Here is a 26187-nt window from a genome sequence, read left to right as displayed (position 1 = left end):
TAGCTGGGCTTGTGATTCTGCCTCTGATCCTCTCAAAAAAGCCATTCATCTAGCTTCCAGTCTGACCTTATTTCTCCATAGAAACCCCATTCTCTAAAGTCACCAGTGACCACCTGCCTAGCTCTGCATCCACTGTGTACTCATTTTGAGTGATAGCTCGGTGGCATTAGTACCCACGAACATTCTCTCTGTTTGAAGCTCTTTATTTTTCTGGCTTCCAAGATAGCCTACTCTCTTGCTTTCCTCCTCTGTGTAGTCTCTTCTACCTGGAATTAAATGTTGGCCAGTCTCAGGTTCCACCCCACAGGGAATTCTTTCCTTATCCTCTCCACGTGATCCCAGCCACATCCTGGCACCAGTAATCACATTCTTTCACCCCCATCCAATCCATCACCAGGTCCTGTCAATTTTTTCTTCTTTCTCTTGAATCTGGCTGCTTCTCTCCACCAGTCGTACCACCCACATAGGTCACTGTACCATTCAACTGTTCTTGATCCATCTAATCTTGCCACCCAAAGGGAGGTTACCCCATTGCTTTGAATCCTCTAATGACTTCCCATCGCTTCCAGGGTAAAGACAATTCAGGCTCAGCAGGGTTGGCTCTTTGCCTCCCTCTCCAGCTCCCTGCCTCCCACTCTTTGCTCCAGCCACACTAGATAATTCTCAGTATTCTGAGCAGACCCTATCCCCTCCCACCTAGGACCTTTGCACAGTCTCTCCCCCAGAACATTCTCCCTTCCTCTCTTTGGCTCTCAGCTCGATTATTTATCACCTCCTCGAGGAAGCTCTCCCTGACCTCCAGCCCAGGCCAGATTCTCCCTCATTACATGTTATCTTGGGACAATGTGCTTCTCTGGTATCATAGTGTTTTTATGTGATCACTGGTTTATTCTTGTCAGTGCCTTCCCTCCTTTGTGCCCTACTTGTTCCAAGAAAGCAAGCACCATCATGTACCTATTATTAAACACAGTCTCTGGAACATAGAAAGGTGCCAACAAATGTTGAATGAATAAGTAACTGAACAGGTGAATGAATGAACCCACTACCAGCTTGCTGTGTAACTTTGGGGATATTACTTCATCTCTTGATGCCTGAATACCTCACATGAGAACTGGCTCATGGGGCTATAGAGACTGTGCAGCCAGATCAGTGGGAGAAGCTGGCAAGTCTGAAGCATGGCGTGGGGGAGAGAAGGGGGTATCCTTAGCACTTCCAGTGGGCACGTGAGACCTATCAGAAGAAAGCCACAGAGCCGTGGTGAGGTCCCAGACTGGGGTCAGAAGACCTATTTTGGCCCACTGCACCGACTCCCTGTACAACCTCGGGCCAGGCCCTGCCCCTCTTGGAACCCCAGTCTTCCCATAGCCAGGACATCAGCTTTGACCTTCTTGCTGCCGTCGGCCTGTCCTGATCTGATAGTTTATAGTCAGTTGTCTGGCTGGTTTGGGCTCCAGCCTGGGAAACAGTCTTAGTTCTTTAGACACAAGGAAAATCTCAACACAGATTCCATAGCCAGGGCTGCTGGGCCAGTGCCCAGGCCCAGGGTCTCCCCCGACTGGTCTGACCCTGGCTCGAGGCTCTGGGGTCTGAACAGTGCCCAACACCTGTCTCCTAGCTTGGTACAGAGAGACCTGCCAGTCAGAGCATAGCAGGAATTAAGAAGATAGTGGCGTTGACAGTGGTGGGTGCAGGTGGGGGGCAGCCTGCTGGCAGGTTGAGATGTAGAAAAGGGCCAGCCGGGAGATGGCCTGTGGGGTTCTCACCCTTGGCCAAAGGATGGGTGACTGGGTGGCCGGTGCTGGCAGCTGTTTCTCTGGCTGCCTGCTGCCCAGAGCTAATGCGTGGAGACAGAGCCAGTCCTAGGCGGGGAAAATACTGCTTTCTCTGTGCATGTAGGGCAGGCTTGGTTCCGGCCAGGGGCAGAAGGAGGAGGGGAGGGGAAAGAGAAACAGATCAGGACCAGTTTGAGTCTCACTCAATGGGAGTTCGGTTTTCTTGGATAAACCTGAGCCCCCTCTCTGGCCTTGGTCAGACCCTGAGCCCTGATGTTGGTCACACACGGAGCCCTGACCCCAGTGACACACGGAGCCCTGATCTTGATCACATACTGATCCCTGACCCTGGTACAGACTAAGCCCTAACCCTGGTGACTAACAGGAGAAGATATGGAAAGTAGGACAATTGCCCAAGGTCCTGATAAGAGAGGGAGAGAAAAAGAAAGTTCCATTTATTAAGTTCCTGCCATATTCCGGGCAAACGTGCTAGGAGTGTGTATATCTCAGTGTGAGTGTCACACTGTTTAACTGTACACAGTACTGTAAATCAGGTGTAATATCATTACCGTTTTACAGAAGAGGTTACTGAGGTTCAGAGCATTTTTATGACTTGACCAAGGTCAGAGAACTAGTGAGTATCCAAGCCAGGATCCAAGATCCAGGATTCCAGAACTCAAAAGATCTCTCCATTTCACCTCCTGCCTGGATCTTTCGTGCACTAACTGCTCTCAGGAGGGGGGCTGCTGGCATGCGGACCCCTGACCCAGACTTCCAGAGACGATGCAGTGGCCAGTCTGGAGCCCTTCCTGAAATCTGGACTTCCTGCCTCATCCCCTGTCTGGCTGTAGGCTTTGGCCAAGGGACCCAGAGGGCAGGGATCTGGGATGGGTGGCGGGAGACACAGCATGACTCACAGGTAACCTGTGGGCTTGTCTCAGCAGCCAGAGGGTTGGGTTCAGCAAAAATAACAATAAAATCCCGGTGATAGTTATCATAGGAACAAACCAGTGAGAAAGCAGGCCCCACTTGCAGGCTATGTCCCACTCTGAACTTGGTTCTCTGTGTACTCTGGCTCAAAGACAACAGCCCTGGAAGGCAGATTGCATTATCCCCATGTTATAGCTAAGAGGCCAAGGCCCAGGGGAGTGCAAGGACTTGTCTGAGGTTATACGCTGGTCAGTGGGAGTGGAGCAATGGAGGACAAGACCATCTCGGTCTGGCCCCCTGGCTCCAGCAGAGGCCGCAGGAAAAGGTAGGAGGTAAAGGAGCAGACCCTGGGTAGGGGGCCTGGGACTCCAGGGTCCTCATCCAGTGCAGCCCCAGCCACCCCCCCTGCAGGACCCCATGACCTGAGCACCCACCCACACTTGCTCTAAATGACGTCTCCCCTCGAGGCTCAAAGCCTAGGAATTTTTGTTCGGTGAGAACTTCCCTGTATCCCAGGGCTGTAAACACAGCTGGCGTCAGCGGTTAAAAGAGGGCTGGCTGGGGAGGGACCCCCGGCCAGACTGAAGCCACAAGGCCTCTTTCCAGATGTTCTCCATCACTCCACCCAGGGCGCCAGAGGGCTTTTCATGTCTGAGACACTTATTCAGACCCAAGAAGAATGAGCTCTCCCCTGGGAATTCTGGAAAAGCAGCCCAACAGGGCAATGTTAATTCAAGAGAAGCAAGTATTAATGGGGAGATTTCAGACAATGAGCCCAGCCAGCAGTGGCCTTCCTGATGCCCCTCACACATGCTCAGCCTATCTCCTCTGCTGACTTCTGAGCAGATCAGAGCTGCCAACAGGGCTTGTCCTCCCTCCCTAAGGCACCATGGGCTGCCGGACACTTGAGTCTGACTTTGCACCAAAAACTCCATGGGTTGCGATTTTCTCCTGGGCCACCTGGAAAGAATATCCCCACCTTACCTGCCTCCCTGGGTTCTGGGCAGCAGAGGTAGGGGGTGAGGATGGAAAGTGCATGCTGACCATGCAGGGCTGCCCCCACAAGTAGCCAGGGCTATTTCAGATGAAGTGTGGGCACAGCTGGGGGCTGGGAGCAACAGTGTCCTTTCAACAGAAAGATTCTTCCCTTTGCCAAAGGGCTTATCTCCGAATTCCTTGGAATGTGTCATTTCTTATATCTGGAGCTGTCCCCACCCTCTGCAGGAAAGTGTGGGTGTAAGAGCCATGCCCGTTTACAACCCCCACCCTTGCTCCAGAGTCAGCTATTCAGTAAATCGAGGCCTGCCTGTGGTGTTGTAGAACCATCAGCAATTAGTGATGGTTCATTAGAGCCCAATTGAACATTGAAACCCAGAATGACAGCTCAGAAACCCAAAGAACCAACTGCTCCACCTTCAGCAGTGGAAGCTGGGGAGGCAGCTAGTAAGGGGTAGGAGGTGTTGTTGATGGATTGTCTGCAGTGTCTGAGGCCAGCAAAGACAGAAGGGAAGAGAAGAGAGCTTTAGACCAGACATTTCCTGACACATGGTAGGGCAGCCCCAGCCCCTGCCTTAGACCCTGGGCACATTTCCTTTCCCAGCAATCCATGTGAAGCTTAGCCAAGGCCAGAGGCCTGAGGGCCAGGGTTTTCCCCTCCTGTCTGTCTAACTTCAAAGGGGTGTGGAGAGAAGAGGGCTGGAGAGGGAACAGAAGGTGATGGGGAGCCGCAAGCCCTGCCTTCCTTCACTGGTTACGCTACCCAGGCTTCTGACCCACCCCACGCAACCTCGGTTAGCCAGACATCCCCTCTGCCCCCTGCCCCATGAGCCAGCTCATACCCCCCTCTAAGCCTCCGCTTTTATCCTCCAATTGGGAAATTCCTCTTCTCCATCTATTCAAGCTCTGCCTCCTCCAGGAAACCTGCCTTCATCAGTCCTGCCCAGGTAGGGTCAGAAAAATATAATCCAGCCTTTGACCACCCACTCTCCCAGTGATCTCTCTTACAGAGGCCGTGTCTTCCCGTCTGGTCCCTGAGGCATAAGGAGGGCTCCTGGGTGGGGAGGGGTCAGCAGGTTTTCCAGAAATGGAGACAGCCTGCAGCCCAGGGATCTCCCTGCTTCTTGGGCTTCAGGATGAGAGAGGTTGACAACCGTACCCCCAAGGCCAGCAAAGACAGAGAGACTCAACATGACACATCAGCATCTAGTCTGGAGGAGTGTTTTTTTGTTCTTATAACATTTTTTACTGTGAAATGTAACATACACGAAACAATAAATTGTAAAGTATACTGTAATAAGTACTTATAGAACAGATTTCAGAGTTTGGTGTAGGTTACTGTCCCATTATTCCAAGTTTTTCCTTCTAGCTGCTCCAAGACACTGGAGACTAAAAGAAATATCAATATAATGATTCAGCAATCATACTCATTTGTTAAATCCTATTGTTCTCTGTTATGGCTTCTCCTTCTCCTTTGATCCTTCCCCCAATCTTTAAGGATATTTTCTATGCCCATTCTACTGTTTCATGTTGGAAAAGTGTGTTGACCGTATGAAATAGGGGGATAGAACTGGTTGATGTTTTCGGAGAGGCTGGCCCCTCTGGGTTTCGGGACTTATCTGAAGTCTGGTCTAGGAGCCATCTGGAGGTTGTAGGTTTCTGGAAAGTAATCTTAGTGCAGGAAACTTTTGTAGAATCTCAGCTAGAGCCCTAGGTGGTCTTTAGGGTTGACAAGAATGATGTTGGTTGGGGTTTGGGCCTGGAAGAATCTTAATCTGAACTTGTTCCCTCCAAGTTTCCCAGGTGAGCCAGAAGCAAGGCTCACAAGACCTCATGTCCCACCATCCATCCATCTGAGGGTTCTGCCCTTTGTCCATCTTTCTCAGTGTCTGCTCAACCTCCTTTCCCAGGGGCTTGTGGGAACATCCCTCTGCTTCACGACTTGCCCAGCTAGGACCTAGCAGCCAGGATAAACTCAGATCGGGCTCCTCCCCTTTGCCCTGCTCTCCTGGTGCCTGCCCTGGGATTGACAGTCAGAGCGAGCTGGGCCACCAGCACTTCAGCCTCCAAAGTCCTTGGAAGGAGGAGGTCAGATCTTGCTTCGAGGGGAGTGAGAGGTCAAGAAGACAGGCAGGGCTGGTGGGGGAGGTGGGCTTAGATGTGAATAGCCCTGGAGGCAGCTTGAAGGCTGCCAGACTGCAGGGAGGAGAGTGAGGTCAGGTACAATATGGCCCACAAACCTCTCTGGGGCAGCTTGAGTGTGTGTATACACACATAAATTCACGTGCTTGTGCTGGGGGAGGGACATCAGAGGAGAAGGGCCGGTCAGGAGAGACTTCCCAGAGGCAGGGACACAGAGACACACAGGGATGGAGGTGGGAGAGCATTTCAGAGAACAGCTATAAAAGGTGCCAAGTGGTTCACCAACTCTCTTTCCCTCCATGTCCAGTGCTTTTCCACTGCTCACCTCAGTGCAGCCCCGCGGGAAGCAGACAACACATTTTCCCTTAGTTTTGACCTTGAAGACGGAAAGCAAAGTCCTCATTGCCTCCCACTCACAGCTGCCTTGGGCCTATCCCCGGTCTGCTGGAGTGAGAGTCCAGGGATGTCCACCTCTAGCCTGAAGTGTCCCAAACACACATGTACCCCTGCAGTGCCCTGCGGGGAGGAGAGGCAAGGAAGGATGCATTTTGCAGCATCTTGGGGTCCAGGACTGCTGCTGAATGCAACCTACTTCCATCCTGGTGTGACCGCCCAGCCAGTGGCTGGATTTAGTCTGAACCCTAAAATGGTGGGTGCCAACCATAGCTCCTCCTGGCCCTGCCTGCCTGGAGCCGAGCTGTAGGGCCAGGGCAGGGGGGTGGGGACTGGGGGAGTTCAGTCCTTGCAGACAGCCCTGGGGGGAGGCCTGGGAAGGCAGGCCATGGAGAGGGCCCCTGGGCTCTGATACTGCACTGGGAGCCCTGAGCTCCTTTAGGGGCCTGGGGAACCTGGAGTTCAGCCCCCCACATGCCCAGGCTGGGGCTGCAGATTGGGGTCTGGAAATAGGGCGTGAGCTGGTCCTCTTCTTCCGTTTGGTAAGGAATCAGGGACCCTTCTTGCTCTCTGGTTTCTAGAATAGCATCAAGGCCCTGAGGAGTCAGTTGTGCCAGGAAAAGCCATTACCCTGACAGCCTTCTCTACCTGCTAAAAGCCTCCCTTCTTCCCCTGGGGCCTCCCTTCCTCCCGTTGTTTCCACTCACCTAGCTCAGGCGTTTTTGGGCTTTGTGTGTTGGCGGGGAAGGACAGGAGTGCTTGCTTAACTCTTTTTATGTCTGGAAGTCAGAACCATGAGGTTCCCTTGGTCTTATACCCATCATCCTTTCTCCTCTCTTTCCCCCTCAAGTTCTTCCTGCCCGAAGCTCAGAGAAAGGGAGAGGACAAGAGGTCACAGAGGTCACGAGGGTGATAGGCAAGCTGGCAAAGTGCAGGTCATGGGTTCCAGTTTGAACTCTGTCCCAATGCTGATGGTGACTTCAAGTCAAGTGCTCTCCCTCCTGTTCTGTCTTCTCGTATACGCAGACCAGCTTGAAAGAAACTGGGAGGGTCCCTGTTATACAAAGTACTGTGTGCCTTGGGCATGAAGAGGTTTTGTGTCCAACGCTTCTTTGATGTTTAGAGGTTTAGAAGGATGCCTGCCTTAACACCCGCCTGAAATAGCACCCCTGGTCGCCACCCCTGTCTGTTTTTCCTGCTTCTGCCCAGTGAGGTTCTCCAAGCAGGGAGGCCATGAGGCATTAGCATTAATTAACACTGCAAGGAAGCCCTGGAAGTTCCTCTGGGGTGAGGCTGCTGGCTAAAAGCTCTGTGGTCTCTGGTTTTGAGGGAGCAGGTGTCAGGAGAGGGAGCTGGGGCAGAGCAGCTCCAGGAGATGGTTTCTCCCAACCAACTCGACTCCTGTCCCAAGGGTGGGAGTGGGGGGAGGTGGAGCTCTACTGACCACCAGTCTCTACACCCTCTCCTCTTAGCCTTGGATGACCTGGCAGCCTCCCACGTGCCCAAAGCCAGATGGACGCCTTTGTGGGTGTGGGGACACGTTGTCAGGGCCAGTGGTGGGTGACGTGTGTGAATGGGTGCTGAGTCCATTGGGGGCCCCAGGTCCTGGATGACTCAGCCTCTTCCATCTCAGGCCCCCTCAGTGCTTCCCCCTTTCTCTCCATGCTGCCTTTCTTTTCGCCAGATCCTTTTCAAAAGCACCCAAGTCATTTTGTATCACAAATGGGGAAATAGCATGAACTGGGGTCTCCTATGTACCAAGAGATTTACCTGCTTTCTTTCTAATCTTCATGGCCATTCTCCCAGGTGGGCACTGTTTATGAAGGAGTGGACTGAGGCTCAGAGCAGGGGGGTGACCTGGACTGAGATTCACGTGGGTTCACAAGCCTGTCCTGTGTGACTCCAAAGCCTGTACTTCTTCCAGAAGAGAAGGGCCGGTACCTTCCAGGATACCATACCTTAATAACAGCAGCTGGAGATCCCCAGTTGTAGACCCTGAGTTGGGGTCCAGTTGGGGAGAAACCAGGCCAGGGACAAAGGAACAGGTCTTGGGAGGGGGCACTGAGCCAAGATCTTCAGTGTATGGGATAATAATAATGAAGTTTTATATTTGTATCATTTCTTTTTCACGCAAAGGTTTTATTTCAGAAAGAAACAGAACCTCCCAGGTAGTGTTTCAAGAGAGAAACAACTGCCCCGAAGTGGCAGGGGATAGAGATTTTATGGTTTGGAGGTAGGGAGTTGGAGGTAGGGGGTAAGTAGGTTTTCATTGGTTGATTTTTAGAAGCAGGGGGCTAAGCTGGGAGTTGGCAGCTTCCATTGGTGACGTTTAAAATTTAAATGCTGCCTTAGTTATGCAGGGTTGTAACTGTCAGAGGGTGAATATTGAGTAAAGGGAGTTTATTGCATGAGGACAGCTGCCAGAGGGTGGAGGTTAAGTAATGGGAGTTTATCACAGGAATGCAGTTGCTGGAGGGTAAAAAGGTGTGGCCCGGGGTGGGGGGAAGCTTTTTGAAATGTTTTCCAGGGGTTGGTCACATCATGGGGGAAGGGGTCCTGTCCTCCAGTCCTAACATTCCAGGCTCTTTGGTGATGGGACTGAATAGGGACAATGGTTAGTTTTCTCTAACTGCTTCCTGCTGAAAAGGGGTGTAGTTGTCTTGAGGTGAGAAACTGGGGGTGACTGGAGGTGCTGTGGGACAAGAGAAAAAGTTTTTTCTGCTCCTTCTCATATTGGGAGACATCGTTCATGTATTCACTGGGAGAGGAGCTGTGGGAGATAAGGGCCGAAGAGAAGAACCAATAATAACAACAGTAATGGTGTCATATGGGGCACAAGAAATAATTAGTGGTGAAGTGAAATAGGAGAAAAAGGAAGATAGCCATGACTGGTTTCCATAATTAGCATTGCAGGCCTTTTGAATGATTTCTCTGTTCTCTTTTGTGAGAACATCTAATGCTCTCCTGTTTTGTATAACAACTAAAGCTAGGCTATTTATTTCCTGTTGTTGATTATCAATAGCCCATACAGTTGCATTCTAGGAGCGTTGTAATGTGAGGGAGATATTTGAAATTGACTCTTCTAATAAATGGGATTCCTGCAAACCGAAACAGGCTACAAAAGATGGTGTGTCCTATGCCAGCTTTTTCTAGAATAGGATTGTCACGAGCATGAAATCCAAATTCTGGATCTTCCAAGAAATGTCTTTTTTCCCAGTTTTGGGGTTGGAGTGAGGTTTTGAGAAAGGAACATAGATTAGGTATTTGTCCAGAAGAGGCCGTTTCTTGGGGTTTTACATATATTTATATAATATCAATAATTAAAATAATTATTAACACTTACATGGTACTTCACAGTGTCAGCACTTTATACATGTTGATGCCCTGTGGGATGAGTACTGTTGTTTTCCCGATTTTACATATGAAGAAAGCAAGGCACAGGGAGGTTGTACAACTTGCCCAAGATCACACAGCTTGTTAGGAGTGAAGCTGTGATTTGGAACCCAGATTGCCTGGCTCCAGGTCACTGTTTTAATCACTATGCCACACTATGCCACCAGCCTTTCAGAGTCTAAGCAGAGTCCTCAGTTGACCCCAGGGGCTTAGAGGAAAGACTCCACAATAGAGTACCAACAGGAGCAGAACTGGGACAAATGGGGAGCAAGGATCTGGGTCACAGTGTCACTGAAGTCCCAAAGACTTCCCAGAGAGCTTCCTAGAGATAGGAACAAGTTGGGCTGGGTATGACCAGAGGCTGGTGCTGATAACGCACGGAGCAGATTTGAAGGGAGCTTCCCGATGGACTCACCTGCTCCCACACTCCTTTGGGAGCCTTTGGTGGGGGGAGGGTAATCATGGCTTGGTGGTGGGAGGGGGCATCTCTGCTTTCCGTCCTGATGTACCATGTGTGCTTAATGCCGCCCCCTCCCAAGTGTGTCCTGTAGTGCCCCCTGCTACAAACTATCTGGGATGCCCCTTCACACCATAGATGGCTGCAGTTAATGTAGCAGCCCCACTTACAGCCCCAACCCCACACCTCCTCGACAGAAGGAATACTAACTCTCTCATTGAGCTGTCAAATGACTCTGGATCTCAGGGACCCTTATCCCCGAAAGCTGTGGGTGAACTGGGAGACAGAGGGCCTAAGCTCCTGCATCCCATGCGATAGCCTAGCCCTGCACCCTCCCCCCCCAACTCACACCCTGCCCAGCTCCCAGGACCAAGCCTGGGCCCCTGCACGCAGTGGACACTGCAGAGGGCAGCAGTGCATGTGTGCTCCACTGAGGGGGGACAGAGCTGGGGGAGCTGGGCTGGGCCTTGGAAATCTGGGCCAGAAGCTTAGGGAGATGAAGGTCATGAGGAAAGGACAGCCAGGTGTGAGGCTTCTTCCCACTACATGGAACCCAGAGAAGAGGGTCAGAAGGGGACATCTATGTACATGGGTGCCTGCTGGGGTGCCCTTCCCTGGCAGGGGTCAGGACATCAGACAGGCGGGGCATCTTCTTCACCTCCATCCGCCTTTGGCTGCTGCCAAAGGTGCCAAAAGGCCAAGTGAAGGCTCAGAGGGTGGGGGACTGAAACAGTGTGGTCCCCAGGCAGGCCGGGCAGCTGAGGAGAGAGGCCTGGGGTCCCCTGGGTCTGGGGTGGCGTGATTGTCTGTGCCTGCTCGGATTTATGGACAGTGGAGTTTAGGGGGAGCAGCGGGCAGGACCCCTCCCTCTGACTCACCCCTGCCTTTCCCCTCCCCAGGAAAACCACATCCGAGGAAGCAAAGAGCCAGAGCTCTAAGGCAGTCACATCCGTGCCCTCGGGGCCCACCACATCTCCCATCTGGGGGGACACGGTAAAACTGGAGATCCGAGCTGAGGACGTGGGGCGAGAAGGTGAGGCTGGGGGCTGGGTAGGGTTGGCGTGCTGGGCCCCACCAACTTAAGGCAGAGGCAAGACTTCCTCAATATCAGCTGGAAGCCACCTGAACACCTCCTTGGGCTCAGTTAAAAGCGTTTAAAAAAAATGATAATACTGTCACGCCTCATCTCCCTAGCCTGCTCGAAAAATGAGTTGTTCCGCCTAAATGCATTTTCCAAACAATGAAAGCTGATCTTTTTTATGACAGTTGTTATTATTTTCATGGTTATTATTACCGCCATCTGCCCTCAAAGAGACACATGACGGCTTCCTGGCACGTCCCCACGCATTGCTCTTAGAGAGTCACCACCTCCCAGGAGGGGCAGCGCTGTTCTACTGCTGAGATAAGAAAAGTGAAGTTCCAGGAATTGAAATGACTTGCTAAGGGTCAAGACGTCAGTAAGTAGAGGATGTCGGACTCAAAGTGCTGCGTGTTCCATTGGACATCAGCTTCAACTTGATTTTTAATTTTTTTTTTAAGTTCCTAGAACAGATTCTAATCCGTGCCTGGTCTCTCCCAGGTCCTGCCCACTGTCACTCGATTGATTGGGATCTGCTGTCATAGCGACTGCACAACAGCTCTCTCCTCTCCACCCCAGAAGCCCTGCCAGTCTAACAGTTTGGGCAAATGTTAACACTAGTAGGCAATTTAGGTATATCAAGGGGGGGCTCAGATGGAGCCCCCAGGCCCCCCCATGCTTGCAGATGTGCACACACACTTGTATTTTCCCCCTGGTGGGTGTGTCTGATCCCCACTCCCAGACGAGCACTCAGCGGGGTCATGCCAGGACCGCCGTGGGCGCTGGCCTCGGGCACTGTCACCACACTCCCAAGGCTGCCCAGGGACACCTCTAGCCTTATCTCATCTCTCTTCTTGCAGGTGGCCCCTCCCTAAGAGGATGAATTTTGCCTTTCCCCCTGAACATTAAAAAAAAAAAAAGAAAAATGTTGGCAGAGACTTAGCCAGCACTCCTCATTCACCTCACATAGAGAAAAAGGCTGTCTGCTCTCTTCAGGCTGTGGAAGGGGGAGAGGGGAGAGGAAACGGCAGAGGGTGTTGATAAATAAAAGTGGAAGAAGATTGTTCTAGGTGAAGCCAGAGAATTCTTTTATTTTTCTGCCTGTAAAGGGGTAGCTGGAGCTTTTCGGAGGGTTGAGAAAATGTAAAAGAGGAAGGAAAATCAAGGCAGGATTTCATGCACACGCACTTGTGCAGGCCTGTGTGTGCATGGGCTGGTCTCTGTGCATGTGTGAACATTGTGTGTGTGTGTGTGTGTGTGTGAGTGCATGCTACGTCTTTGCCCAAGGCATGCACATGTCTGTGTGCATATTGTATGTGGCTGCTGGTGCTGATGTGTCTGCCTGCAGTAGTATGTTGTGTATGTGTCTGGATGTCCCTGGGTGGTTGGGTCTGCCTCCCTGTGCACAAGTGTGTGTTGTGTGTGTGTATCTGTATGCACAGATTTATGCATTTGTGTGGCCGATGGGCTACTGGGGGTTGCAGTGAGTAGACCTGAGTTGGAATCCTGCTTTGGGCTCCACACATCTGGGGTGACCAGAAGAAGGGTTATGAGGAGGTCAGTGGCCTTGGGGCGCCTCTGTGCAGCAGAGATGGGGGCAGGAATAACCGCAGGGGGAATGGGAGGGTGCACTGGCCTCATGGGCAGGCAGGGAATCTATATACATACTTTATTAAACATACCACCATGCAAACACAAACATTCTCACCATATGATCATTCCATTCTTGATACATAATCAGTAACTCACAACGTCATCACATAGTTGTATATTCATCAGGATGATCATTTCTTAGAACATTTGCATCAATTCAGAAAAAGAAATAAAAAGAAAACAAAAAAATTCATACATACCATACTCCTTAACCCTCCCTTTCATTGATCACTAGCATTTCAACCTAACAAAATTATTTTAACATTTGTTCCCCCTATTATTTTTTTTTTTCCATATGCTTTACTCATCCAGGCAGGGAATATTGACAGGCATCTCCTTGCAGATTGAAGTAGCTGGATGCTTGTGGGGACCTGGATGGAACCAGTTGCTGTGGTGATGTGTGCAGTGGGAAGTGGGGGAGATAAGGACCAGGCCAGGAGGCGGGGGGTGGCGGGGAGGATGCTCAAGGATGTGTTAATGAAAAGCGAAGGGGAGTTTCCACCCCGTGTCAGGGCCGAAGCAGGCGGGCAGCAGAAATGGCTTGCTGGCCCCGTGAAGAACGCAGTGGGAGGCCGGAGGGGCACAATGCCCAGAGAAAAAGCTGATGGAGCGTGTTTACAGCATGGAGACAGGGGCAGGGACGGTTGGCTGGCCTTCCCCCCAATTGCAGCTCATCTGCTAGCTGCCCACACAGAGCTCCAGAGGTGGGGGGTGGGGCGGGGAGGAGGGCAGGGATAATGCAGGGCACTCACCTCTTGCTGTACCTCAGCAAATCCCAACCACGTTTGGGCTCCTGGGGAGTGGGCGTGAGGGGCTGCAGCCTCCACAGCGACTGTTGCGGCCTTGGCTAGGAGTGTTGCAACCCACCAGCTGAGTTTTCTCAGGCATGCTTAGGGTTGGGTGAGTGTGTGGAGGGGTGCAGATGGCTAACAAGTAGGAAGATAGAGACAGCCAAGAGGAGCATTTGCAAAGGATTTTATGGCTTAAAAAACACTCCCGGGCAGGCCATGGTGGCTCAGTGGCAGAGTTCCGCCTGCCATGCCGGAGACCAGGGTTCGATTCCCGGTGCCTGCCCATGCAAACACACACACACACACACACACACACTCATACACACTCCCATCCCAATAACAATCTTAGGAGATGAACAGGGTCTTTCACTTTTAAGTATTAACTTTATTATGCATTTAAGGTATTTCTTAAAGAATTAACTGAGTATTATTAAAGCATTTTGCATAGCAGGAAGTTTAGACATACAGAGGTTAGGTGACTTGCTAAAGGTTACAGAGCAAGTTGGTGTCTTGATACTAGAACCCAGGTCTACTGGCTCCAAATCCCTTGCTTTACTTTCTTCAAGTCAACCTCACAACCTTTCTGTGCCCTTCCCCTCCTTTTTCTTTTTTTGGGGGGGTGGGGCAGTGCATGGGCCAGGAATCAAACCTGGGCCTCCCACATGGCAGGCGAGCATTCAACCACTGAACCACCTGTGAACCTTTACTTTTTCATTTTGATCATGGATCCTGTGTGGCTAGTCCTTGAGGGACCTTGGCAAGTGTCTTTCCCTCTCTGTGCCTCCAGGGTCACTGTGGGGAGGATGGACGGAAAAAGAGCATTCAGCAGGGCCCTTAGCTTCCTTCTCTACCTCCAGGTCTGAGTGACCCACCCCCCCCAGGTCCAAGCAAAAAGCACTGAGCTCACTGGTTGGCAACTGTCCCTGGTGCTGAAATGTCCTCAACTCAAGGAAAGAGGCAGAGGGAAAGGACTGTCCAAGGACCTCCCTCCTTTTTAGGCACACTCTTAGCCTCCATTCTCCCTTTTTGATCCTTCTCTAGCTTGTTTATTTCCTTCCCTCTTCCATCTCCTTCTCTTTTCTTCCATCCTCCTCTTTCTTTCCTCCTCCCCCATCTCCTCCTCAAATCATGGACTTCCAAATTGGAAAGAAGCTTAAAGGGCCACCAAGACCCACCTTTCCCATTAGCTATTCACTAGCTGTATGACATTGATCAAGTTATATGATCCATATGAGCTCTTTCCATGATTTAAAAATAGAGAGGGTGACACCTTCTTGGTTGGTGGCGGGGATTTGTTGAAATAATGGCTGAGGAGTGTCCAGTGCTATGCCTGGCAGGCAGTAGGTACTTAGTAAGTAGCATCATCACAATTATTTCTGAGTCATTGGTATTTCTCTCAGAGTTCATTCCAAGTTCATGCCATTTTATAACAAAATGAAACCTCTCTGGCAGGAGTTTACTAAGAGGTGCATTTTTCTTAGTGCTTAGGCTAGTTTTCATTTAGTTGAGGTATACTTTCATCAATATTTGAATTGCAGGATTTCTTGTGCAGGTCATTTTCCCTTACTGAGTATCAATTTCTGCATCTGCAACATGTGGGTGACTGAGGATCTGGTGAGAGTTCTTGCAACCAGAAGGAAGGGGTCTTATTCCTGGGAAGAAGTGTAATTCCTGCTTGTGTGTAATCTCTGTGTGTGCACCAGTGCATCTTTTGCCACAGGGGGCTGGGCTTAGTTCTGTGTGTGTCCATCCATGGGCTGAGAGTTTCTGAACTACAGGAGAGAACTGCATCTTTGGATCCTAGCAGCACCCAGTATGGCACCTTACCCTGAGCAGTGGGGGTCAGACAGCATTGTGGAGCTGTGTCTCTGCATATCTCCACATGCACACATTTGTTACACACATGTGTATGTATGTTGATCCCTCCCTGTGGCCCCTACTCCTCTGCTCTCAGCAATATCTCTCACCACTCATCGTCTCACTCCAATGGGAGGGAAGGTGGTCAGCCCGGCCCCATCTTGACCCTGTTCCCACTTCTTCCCTCTCCAGATGTGGTCCTCAAGGTGGTGGACAACAAGCAGAAGGAGGAGCTGTTGTCCTACCAAATCCCCATCAAGTACCTGCACGTCTTCCACCCCTACCACTTTGAGCTGGTGAAGGTGAGTCAGAGCCCACATGGGTGTGGGACAGGTGGGAGGAGCATTGGCAGGACCCACCCTGGTGCCCCAGTGTCTCCTCCAAAGCTCTGGTTAGCCAATGCCCACCCTCAGTATTGACACATTTGGGGCTTCTTGGGACTCAGGAAACATAGTTTCTAGGGAATAGACAGGAATGCATCCCACAAGAATTTCCATAAATTAAAGATGTATTCTGATTTTATATGTGTTAAAAGAGGCAAGTGAATCTAAAAATGAAAGAAACAAAGTCTTTACAGGGCACCTACTATGTTCCAGATCCTGTGCTAGATGCTTTACACACCATCTCTAGCCCTCAAGCTGAATTACCTTTTGCATACATGGGACCAAGACACACCGAGTCACAGATCTAATGGGTGGCAGAGTCGAGGGTGAACCCAGGATGTACTGTCTCCAAAGTTAGTTTTTCCCATGCTGCCTTGGCAAAGAGGAAGGCCCAGGAGAGTTGAATATGCAAGGGATAAAGCATTCCCTGGGATGCAGCCCCATAGTGGGAAACTGGGCGTGAGCCTACATGGAGAAGCCTGAGGACTCTTTAGTCCACGAGCTAAACTTCTCAGGCCAGTTTGCTGCCTGCCCTCAATCCCCACCTATTAGTGCCCAAGGAGTTATTAAGTGCCTACTATGTGCCAGTAGCTGGGCCAGAGATGAGCAGAAGCTTCATATCCCCTCCCACAGTGCACACTGCAGGACCCTTTGGGGATTTCCAGAAAAGAGTAATTTAAAGTCAGATTGTCTGGGTTCATATACGAGGTCTGCTTCTTATTAGCTGAATGTCCATAGGAAGCTGCTCAGAAACCTCAGGCCTCCATTCCTCACCTGCAGAACTGAGATGGTGTACCTCCCAACATGGTCTTTTAGGGGATTGAATCCAACGATGACATATATCCCAGTTTGGGTTAGTTCTCTTCCCTCACTCCTCCAGGCCCCAGCACTGACCTTCTTTCCCGGCAGCTCTTCAATCATGGCCCAGGGATCTTTGCCTCCCCTAGGCCCTAAGAGGAGTCCCAGGTCTGGGGTGGCTTCAGGACAGGGCATCCAGGGTAGGCAGGCCCTGAGAGATTAGTGACTCGCCCTGGACACAGCACTTGAGCTGTAATTCTAGGAGCACCGCCCAGGCATCCTGGCTCTCAGTCCACTTCAGAACCCAGGCCTTGTTATCACCTCTTTACAAAGGGGAGTCAGCAGGCAGCAGTCCTGGTGAGGACGATGAAATATTCAAATGGAAAAGGGAAGATTTATGATATTGATCTCCTTGGAAGGGCTCACAGGGACCATGAGCTTTAATTATCAGCTTGGAGCCCCAGAGGAGCACTGCTGAGTGATTGTCTGCAGAGGGTTGGATTTATGGCCGGAGCCTGCCCCTTAGACACTCGCCTTCTTGTGTGTCTTCTTCCCCGACCGTGACCCCAGCCCATTCAGTCTGAGAAAACTGGCGAAGCCACTGGCAAGACCCAACTCTTCACAACAGTTGTCCGGAAGAGCAGCTTCCTCCCCCGCTACATCGGCTGCGACCACACAGCTCTGGAGGTACGGGGTCTGGGGGCCTCCAGCGGAGGGGAGGGTGGGAAGGCAGCCGGGCTTTGAGCAGGCCCCAGGCCCTGATCTTGGTCTCTGCTGAGTGTCTAGGGAAGAAATCAAGATGGGTAAAAGCAACTGGGACTTTCAGAAAGACTTTTCAGGCACAAGCCCTGCCCTGGCCTTCCCTTCCTTTGTTGTCCTTGGAAGTGAGAGGAAGAGGACGTGTCCACAGCCCTGCTCCTTGTTCGTAAAGCCTGAGGACTCCCCGAGTGTATTAGTTAGGGTTCTCTAGAGAAACAGCATCAACAGGGAACACTTGCAAATATAAAATTTATGAAAGTGTCTCACGTGACCATAGGAATGCAGAGTCCAAAATCCACAAGGCAGGCTGAGAAGCCGATGACTCCGATGGATGGCCTGGATGAACTCCACAGGAGAGGCTCACCAGCCAAAGCAGGAATGGAACCTGTCTCCTCTGAGTCCTCCTTAAAAGGCTTCCCATGATTACATTTAGCATCACTAATTGCAGAAGACACTCCCCTTTGGCTGATTACAAATGGAATCAGCTGTGGATGTAGCTGACCTGCTCATGACCTAATCCTATGAAATGTCCTCATTGCAACACAGGCCAGCGCTTGCCCAATCAGATAAACAGGTACCACAACTTGGCCAAGTTGACACCTGTTCCTAACCATGACACCGAGTCTCACAGGGGGAAGCCCTGTGCTCCCCAACTAGACCCCGGTCCCCAACCTTTCTATCCCATTCCATCTCTCCTGAGTAGTGACCTCTGACTCAGGCTTAGGTCCCAAAGCAAAAAATTTAAGCCCTGCCCCCACCCCCAACCTTCCTTGCTTCCTGTTTTAGAAGAGTTTTGGCTCATCTGCAGATGAAGTGTTCAGGAGTTCATCCATGCATTCATTCATTTATAGAGCCCTTTCTTAATCAGGCCAGGGGCTAGGCCCAGCTTGGGCCTAACTGTCACATACCCCCTCCCCAATCACCTGCCAGCCCTAGGGCTTTGAGCAACCTCAGGAGGGGCTGATGATGCATCAGGCTGATATGGTTCAGGGGCCTGACCCTCTCCCCTTCCCTCAGCCTTCAGACTGCCCAGGAGTGACACATTCAGATCCAGCCATGCCTGGGTATGATCAGGGTGGGAGGGAACAAGTGGGTTCCAAGTTCTGGGCTTCCCCTGCCCACCGTGGCTGATCTCATCCTCCCTATAGCACTGTGAGTCTGGCAGGGCAAGAGCTATTCTTTAGCCCCATTTCATAGCCAAGGACACTGAGACCCAAGGGGAGACAGGTATGGGAGCGCAGAGCTCTTGACACCCATCTCTGCTTACCCACAACCACCCCCTGGGTGCGAGGGAGCACCAGAGACACAGCACCCTCCACTCCCATCTCTCCCCTATGAGCCATGCCCTTTCCTGAGGACCCCAGCACTCACACTTTCACAGAGCGAGGAAGAGTTGCAACAGCTTGGCCTTGCTGCCAGGCCACACCCCACAGGGAAGGGCCCACATCCCCAAGTCCCAGAGAGAATCTTGGGTCTGCAGGGGCAGCTGTGGGCTGTTCCCACCACCACCTCAATCCCCTGAAGGTGCTGGGTAGAGGTCAGAAAATGGACCCAGGAATCTGGGCCTCCCTGCCCCCAGCACCACGCCCCAGCACAGGTGCCCTCCTTGTCTGAGTGAGGGGTTCGGCCGGCCGTATGAGCAGATGGCTGAGTAGCAAGCACAGCAGGAGAAGAAATTGCTTCTGTTGCTCGCAGGAGCAGGTGTGATTGAGCAGCGTCAGCACAGAGCAGGTGTAAATTAGCACCCCAGCAGCTACACCTGTGGGAGTGCCTGGTGCCATAGGGCCGGGCTGTTCTCTAGGGAACTCCCCCAGGCCCAAGCCCCTACCCCCATCCCAAGTTAAAATTCCACCATGAGACATTCAATCCTCCAGAGGCCCCAGTGTAAGCTGAAAAGCCCCGAGAAATATTTTAAGCCTCTAAAAGTTCGTACCTGTGTGGGGTTAGCTGACGACCAGGTGAGCTTAGTCCAGGCAGAGGGACCTGGGGAGAGGGTGCTGAGGGGGAGAAGGATATGAAGAGAGCAAAACAAGCTGCTACCCCTGGGCCCTCTCTTCCCATTGAAGGTCAGAACTGGAAGGGCCAGGGAGCTCATGGTCCAACCCCTCAGTGTACAAATTGGGAGACTGAAAGCCCAGGGCGAGCAGGGATGGCTAGGACACACAGTGGCTGGGCTGGAGTGGATCTGGTGGGTCCTCTTTCCATCCCGAGGTGGGCCTGGGGCATGGCGCTTCAGCTGTGGGCAGGGCTCCAGCCCCTTCCTCTTCCTGCTTTGCTTCCCATGAACACCGTGTAATTAGTCCCCACCACCCTCCAAGACCAAGTGAACCTCAGACCCTCCCTGAGCTGCAGACTGTCCCCTCCCCTTCCTTTTCCCTTGTCTGTGCTTCTCAGTCTCTCTTTCATGCTCGTAATCATTGACTCTCCTTTTTTCCCCTCAATAACACTGTACTTATTTAGCCCACAAACATATAATGAGCTCCTATCCTGTGCCAGGCACTGTTGCTGAAAGCTAGGGATGCAACAGTAAGGAAGCCATGGTCCCTGCCCATGTAGATAGAGCTTGAGTTCTAGCCAAAAGGATAGAAAGTAAACAAGAAATAAACTATAATAAAGACAAGGTATGATGGTTAAGTGCTATGAAGAGAATTCAGAGCCTGAGAGGAAGAGAATGTCAGGGAAATGTTGGTGGTTGGGTAGTAAGCGTGGTCAAGGAAGGCCTTTCAGAGATGATGACATTTAAGCTAAAGGACAAGAAGCAGCCAGCCGTAATTGGGGGTGGAGAGGGGACAGTCCAGGCAGAGGGATCAGCATGTGCAAAGACCCTGAGGCAGAGACCACTGGGTATGTGAGAAGAGTGAGAGAAAAAATGGTTGAAGTACAAAAAGGAACTGGCAGGAGATGTGGCAGAGGAGCAGTAGGCCAGCCTGTACAGGCTTTGGCAGCCCTGGTAAGAATTATGGAATTCATTCTATGGGTGGGGGGGTGGGGAGAGGTCAGTGCAGGGTTTCAGGCAGGGAGTCCATGATCCAATTCATTTTTTAAAAATATTTTTTATTATGAGATATAACATATATACAAAAAAGCAATAAATTTCAAAGTACATTGTAACAAGTAATTATGTAAATCAAAAGATTTCAAACTTTGGTATGGGTTACTGTTCCACAATTTTAGAGTTTTCCTTCTAGCTGCTCCAAGACACTGGAGACTAAAAGAAATACCAATATGATGATTCAGCAGTCACACTCATTTGTCAAATCCTATCATTCTCTGTTATAGCTCTTCCTTCTCCTTTGATCCTTCTCCCAAACTTTTTTTTTTTACATGGGCAGGCACCGGGAATTGAACCCGAGTCCTCAGGCATGGCAGGCAAGCACTCTTACCTGCTGAGCCATCGTGGCCCACTCCTTCTCCCAAACTTTTAAGGATATTTGGGCTATGCCCTTTCTAACTTTTTCAGGTTGAAAAGGGGTGTTGACAATGTGGGACAGGGGGATGGGACTAGTTGATGCTCTTGGAGAGGCTGGCAACTTTCAGTCCTGGGTTTCAGGATTTATCTACCTAGGAATCATCTGAAAGTTTTAGGTTTCTGAAAAGTAAACTTAGTGCGTGCAACTTTTGTAGAATCTCAGATAAAGCCCTGGGTATTTTTTAGGGTTAACAGGAATGATTTTGGTTGGGGTTTAGGAAACCGTGGCGATTAGCAATATCTAGTTTAAGGTTGCATAAGAGTAGGCCCCAATTTTCTTATAAGTATTTTCTAAAAGAGACCATACCATATTTGTTCTTCTGTTTCTGGCCTATCCTGCACAACATGCTGACCCCAAGGTTTACCCACTTCGTTGCATGCCTCACAACTTCGTTCCTTTTTGTAGCTGCACAATATTCCATCATGTGTATCCATCACAGTTCGCCATTCTGCTTCTCGGTCATTGTACCCCTTGGCCTCCTCCATCCATTGGGCATCATAGATGATGTCCCAAATGAACAGGCCGTGTCTTAACTTAGTGAGTACCATCATCAGCACTTTCACCTGTTTAGATCATCTTTGTTTTTTTAACTTTTTAATTGTATAATATAATATATATACAAAGCAAAGAAAGAAAAAAGCAATAGTTTTCAAAGCAATTTTCAACAAGTAGTTACAGGACAGATCCCAGAGTTTGTCATGGGCTACCATACAATCTTTTCAGATTTTTCCTTCTAGCTGCTCCAGAATATAGGAGGCTAGATGGAATAAATATTTTTTTATCATCACAATTGACTTTTTTTCTTTTTTGTGAAAAATAACATATATGCAAAAAAGCACTAAATTTCAAAGCACAGAACAATAATTAGTTGTAGAACAGATTTCAGAGTTTGGAATGGGTTACAATTCCACAATTTTAGGTTTTTACCTCTAGCTGCTCTAAGATATTGGAGACTAAAAGAAATATCAATTTAACGATTCAGCAATCATATCATTTGTTAAATCCTTAGATTTTCTTTTGATTTCTTTTAGCAATCTTTTGTCAATTTTGGTGTACAGGTCCTTAATATCCCTGGTTAAGTTTATTCCTAGATACTTAGTTCTTTTAGTTGCTATTTCGAATGAAATTTTTCCCTTAATTGTCCCCTCAGTTAGGTCATTACTTGTGTATAGAAACTTTACTTATTTTTGTACATTAATCTTGTATCCTGTCACTTTTCTGAAATTGTTTATTAGCTCAGGTAGCTTTGTCACAGATTTCTCAGGGTTTTCCAAGTATAGGATCATGTCATCTGCAAATAATGGGAGTTTTACTTCTTCCTTTCCTATTTGGAACTTCTAGTACAATGTTGAATAATAGTGGTGACAATGGGCATTCTTGTCTCATTCCCTGTCTTAGGGGGAAGACTTTCAATCTCTCATTGTTAAGTATGATGTTGGTTATGGGTTTTTCATATATGCCCTTTCGGAGGAAATTGAGGAGGTTTCCCTTGATTCCCACCTTTTGAAGTGTTTTTATCAGAAAAGGATGCCGAATTTTGTCAAATGTCCATGCTTTTACTTTTAGTCTATCTGTATCCTTGGATACAGCATATAGGTGGATCATTGTTTGTTTTTTTGTTTTTGTTTTTTTTTCTTTTGGCATGGGCGGGCTCTGGGAATCAAACCCGGGTCTCCAGCATGGCAGGCAAGAATTCTGCCACTGCATCACCATCGCACCACTCTGGATCATGTTTTTTAACCCATTCTGCCAATCTGTATCTTTTAATTGGTGAGTTTAGTCCATTAACATTCAAAGTTATTACTGTAAGAGCAGTTCTTTAGTCTACCATCTTAACCTTTAGTTTTTATTTGTCAGATCTATATATTTTTTCCCTCTCTTTTTCCTGTAAGTTACACTCACTGATACTCTCCAGTTCTGTGCTCTCCTCCAGATCTCTCCCTCCTGTCTCTTGTTTTCAGCCTACAGAACTCCCTTTCATATTTCTTGTAGGGCAGGCCTCTTGTTGACAAATTCTCTTAGCCTTTGTTTGCCTGAGATTTTAATCTCTCCCTCAATTTTGAAGGACAACTTGACTGGATAAAGAATTCTTGCCTGGAAGTCTTTCTCATTCAAGATTATAAACATACCACTGCCTTCTTGCCTCCATGGTGCCTGTTGAGTAGTCCGAACTCAATCTTACATAGTTTCCTTTGTATGTAGTATATCGCTTTTCTCTTGCTGCTTTCGAGACTTTCTGCTTCTCTTCAACATTTGGCAATCTGATTAGTAAGTATCTCAGAGTAGGTCTATTTGGATTTATTCTATTTGGGATTCATTGGGCTCCTTTGATTTGCATATTTATACTTTTTATAACAAGTGGGAAGTTTTCCCCTATTGTCTCTTCAACTAACCTTCCTAGCCCTTTACTCTTCTCTTCTCCTTCTGGGACACTGATGACTCTTAATGCTTGTGCTCATTGCATTGTCAGTAATTTCCCTGAAATCCAGTTTCATTTTATTCCCATCTTTCTTGCCCTTTGTTTTTTTGTGCACTCAAGTTCAGTCGTCTTGTCTTCTAGCTTACGGTTTTAATTTGTTAAGCTGCCAGAATGCAATATTCAGAAATGGAGAAGCTTTAAAGGGGAATTTATTAAATTGCAAGTTTACAGTTCTAAGGCCATGAAAATGCCCAAATTAAGGCACCAACAAGAGGTTACCTTCATTCAAGAGAGGCTGATGCCATTTGGAACACCTCTGTCAGCTGGGAAGGCACATGGTGACATCTGCTAGTTTTCTGTTCTGGCTTGTTGATTCATACCTATTTTCCTGGGGTGTTTTCCCTCTGCATCTCCAAGGATCTCTGGCTACAGGCTCTAAAGCCTTTTCCAAAATAGTTCCTCTTAAAAGACTCCAATGAACAACCCCACCTTGAATTTCCACATCTCTGTGGAAACCACCTAATCAACTGGTCCCAACCACAATTGGGTGGTTCACATCTCCATGGAAACAACTTAATCAAAAGGATCCTGCCCGGACTTCCGGGCCAAGATCGCAGGTTAACAATGTGCACATTTTAGTTCATCCTCCAGAACAACCTCTAAATAACCAGAAACAGTACAGAACAGCTCCTGGGGCCACGTCAGTGACCAGACACACAGAGTACCCGAGTCTGGACCAGCTGGACCAGCTGCGAGCACCCCCAGAACTGTGAATTCCCCAAGCCATGGTGGCTGGCACCCCTCCCTGACAGCCTGCTTCCCAGAGGGGAAAGGAAAGAGACTTTACCAGCAGCAGGGGCTGAGCCCAACAAAACACCAATTGTGGAATTAATTAACAAATCTGACTACTAAAAATAGGTCCCCAGCTCAGGTGAACCTGGTCAAAGTGGAGGTCACTAATTTTTGCCCCAGCGCCAAGGGGGCAGGGCTGACAGAAAAGGAAAAAAAAAAGAGGAAACAGAGGTTTTCATGACTGTGTTTCTACAAAGGCTTGACTGCCTTTGGATATAGCGGCGGGGCTTCTCAGGCTGCAGCTGCCCCAGGCATAGGCAGAAACAAGCTCGTTTGAGGACTTGTCTGGAGCCTGTGCCTTCCCCAGGGGAGGGGTGAAGCCCAACTCAGGTGGAATCCCTCCCTCAAGGAATTCAGACACAAGGGCTTGGAAATTTGAAGCCATTAAAACCAGCCTACAACCTCTCCTCCGTCTCCACCACGCCCCCAGCAGGGAGAGTCTGCCAAAGTTAAAGGTACCACATCATCTTATGCTGATGGGACCTGCAGGCAGACAAGCACCATGTGCATTGCCACATATGTACTGGGCAGTCCAGAGACTTCACAGGAAAGTCTTTCAACCTGCTGGGTCTCACCCTCAGGAAAAACCAACGCAGGTGACTCTTTCCTCCTGATAGGAGGCCAGTTTGGTCTGGGAAAATCCAGCTGGGGTCTATAATACCTAAGTAGACCCTCCTAAGCGTGGGGGGAAATGGTACCATACAAGCAGGGCAAGAAACAAGAAAATAAGAACTGAAAAATTCTCCTCTGTTAGACAAAACCTAAGCTAGAGGTCCAGGTAAAGCTGAACGGAATGTCAAAGAACAGATAGACAACAAATTCATCCAGCAAGAAAACCCTAGGTAAAAGAAGTGAAAGCAATCTCCAGAATAAACTAATTAAGGTAATTAAATGCCTAGACACCAGCAAAAAATAATAAATCACACCAGGGAAATTGAAGATATGGCCCAGTCAAAGGAATAACCAACAATTCAAATGAGATACAGGAGCTGAAAGAATTAACTCAGAATATACGAACAGACATGGAAAACCTCATCAAAAACCAATGAATTGAGGGAGGATATAAAGAAGGCAAGGAATGAACAAAAAGAAGAAATTGAAAGTGTGAAAAAACAAATCACAGAACTTATGGGAATGAAAGGCATGGTAGAGGAGATGGTAAAAACAATGGAAACCTACAATGGTAGATTTCGAGAGGCAGAACATAGGATTAGTGAACTGGAGGATGGAACATCTGAAATCCAACAAGAAAAAAAACTATAGGGAAAATAATGGAAAAATATGAGCAGGGACCTACGGAATTGAAGGACAATATGAAGCGCATGAATATACATGTTGTGGGTGTCCCAGAAGGAGAAGAGAAGGGAAAAGGAGGAGAAAAATGGACGGAGGAAGTTATCACTGAAAATTTCCCAACTATTATGAAAGACTTAAAATTACAGATCCAAGAAGTGCAGCGTACCCCAAAGAGAACAGATCCAAATAAACGTACTCCAAGACACTTACTAATTACAATGTCAGAGGTCAAAGAGAAAGAATCTTGAAAGCAGCAAGAGAAAAGCAATCCATCACATACCAGGGGAACCTGATAAGACTATGCATAGATTTCCCAGCAGAAACCATGGAGGTGAGAAGACAGTGGGATGAAATATTTAAATTATTAAAAGAGAAAAACTGCCAACCAAGAATTCTATATCCAGCAAAACTGTCCTACAAAAATAAAGGAGAAATTAAAACATTTTCAGAAAAAATATCACTGAGCGAATTTGTGACCAAGAGACCAGCTCTTCAAGAAATACTAAAGGGACCACTAGAGACAGATATGAAAAGACAGAAGAGAGAGGTGTGGAGAAGAGTGTAGAAAGGAAGACTGTGAGTAGAGGTAAAAAGAAGGAAAATTAGATCTGACAGATAAAATCCAAAAGGCAAAATGGTAGAAGAAAGTACTACCTGTGCAGTAATAACACTAAATGTTAATGGATTAAACTCCCCAATCAAAAGACATAGACTGGCAGAATGGATTAAAAAACAAGACCCATCAATA

At 48.9% G+C, this 26187-nt stretch overlaps 1 protein-coding gene across 4 annotated transcripts in view; it reads left to right on the top strand.

Annotated features, from left to right (window-relative positions):
• CCDC33 (coiled-coil domain containing 33) overlaps positions 1–26187 on the top strand; it is a 103768-nt gene that overhangs the window by 8298 nt on the left and 69283 nt on the right. For all 4 annotated transcript variants that reach the window (XM_077123800.1, XM_077123803.1, XM_077123799.1 and 1 more), the window contains exons 3-5: positions 10983–11116; positions 15655–15764; positions 17214–17330. In XM_077123800.1, coding sequence (XP_076979915.1) covers positions 10983–11116; positions 15655–15764; positions 17214–17330 — 361 coding nt within the window. The remainder of the gene's footprint in view (positions 1–10982; positions 11117–15654; positions 15765–17213; positions 17331–26187) is intronic.

This window comes from Tamandua tetradactyla, chromosome 12 (assembly GCF_023851605.1).
Source record: "Tamandua tetradactyla isolate mTamTet1 chromosome 12, mTamTet1.pri, whole genome shotgun sequence".
In the NCBI taxonomy this organism is placed as follows: domain Eukaryota; kingdom Metazoa; phylum Chordata; class Mammalia; order Pilosa; family Myrmecophagidae; genus Tamandua; species Tamandua tetradactyla.
The sequence above is the reverse complement of the archived record's forward strand: the minus strand, read 5'-3'. Positions and strand labels throughout refer to the sequence as shown.